Source organism: Penaeus monodon, chromosome 29 (genome assembly GCF_015228065.2).
Source record: "Penaeus monodon isolate SGIC_2016 chromosome 29, NSTDA_Pmon_1, whole genome shotgun sequence".
NCBI classification, from domain to species: Eukaryota; Metazoa; Arthropoda; class Malacostraca; order Decapoda; family Penaeidae; genus Penaeus; species Penaeus monodon.
In genome coordinates this window covers 31,726,019-31,726,361 of record NC_051414.1, presented here as the reverse complement: position 1 = coordinate 31,726,361, position 343 = coordinate 31,726,019, and the positions used below count along the sequence as shown (strand labels likewise).

General features: G+C 45.2%; 1 protein-coding gene across 1 annotated transcript in view; it reads left to right on the top strand.

The window, feature by feature from the left end:
- The window catches only part of LOC119591689 (keratin-associated protein 19-2-like), a 980-nt gene extending 694 nt beyond the window's left edge, over positions 1-286 (top strand). Inside the window, exon 2 of the mRNA XM_037940438.1 lies at positions 1-286. This exon is cut by the window's left edge and continues 107 nt beyond it. Within this exon, the coding sequence (XP_037796366.1) occupies positions 1-163 (163 nt within the window). The 3' untranslated portion in view covers positions 164-286.
- Positions 287-343: the final 57 nt, after the last annotated feature.

Genomic DNA, 343 nt, shown 5'->3' with positions numbered 1-343 from the left:
GTCAAGATTCTTTGGCGGGGGTCGTGGCTATGGATTCGGCAGGGGTCACGGCGGTCATGGATTCAGCAGGGGTTTCGGTTCCTTCGGCGGGGGTGGTCACGGCTTCAGCAGGGGTTTCGGTTCCTTTGGCAGGGGGGGTTTCGGCAGGGGTGGCTACTGGTAAAAAGTCTCTTAACTGCATTTGTATTGTCCCAGAAGCAAAAAACAATTGGATATAAAGATAAAATCAGATATTCCAGCTTTCCAGTTCTTCCTATTACGATCTGAAATAAATCTTTTGCATTTCTATTTTGATTACCTATCCTTACTATAAACCAATCGGTGCAATACTAATTTTGTACAA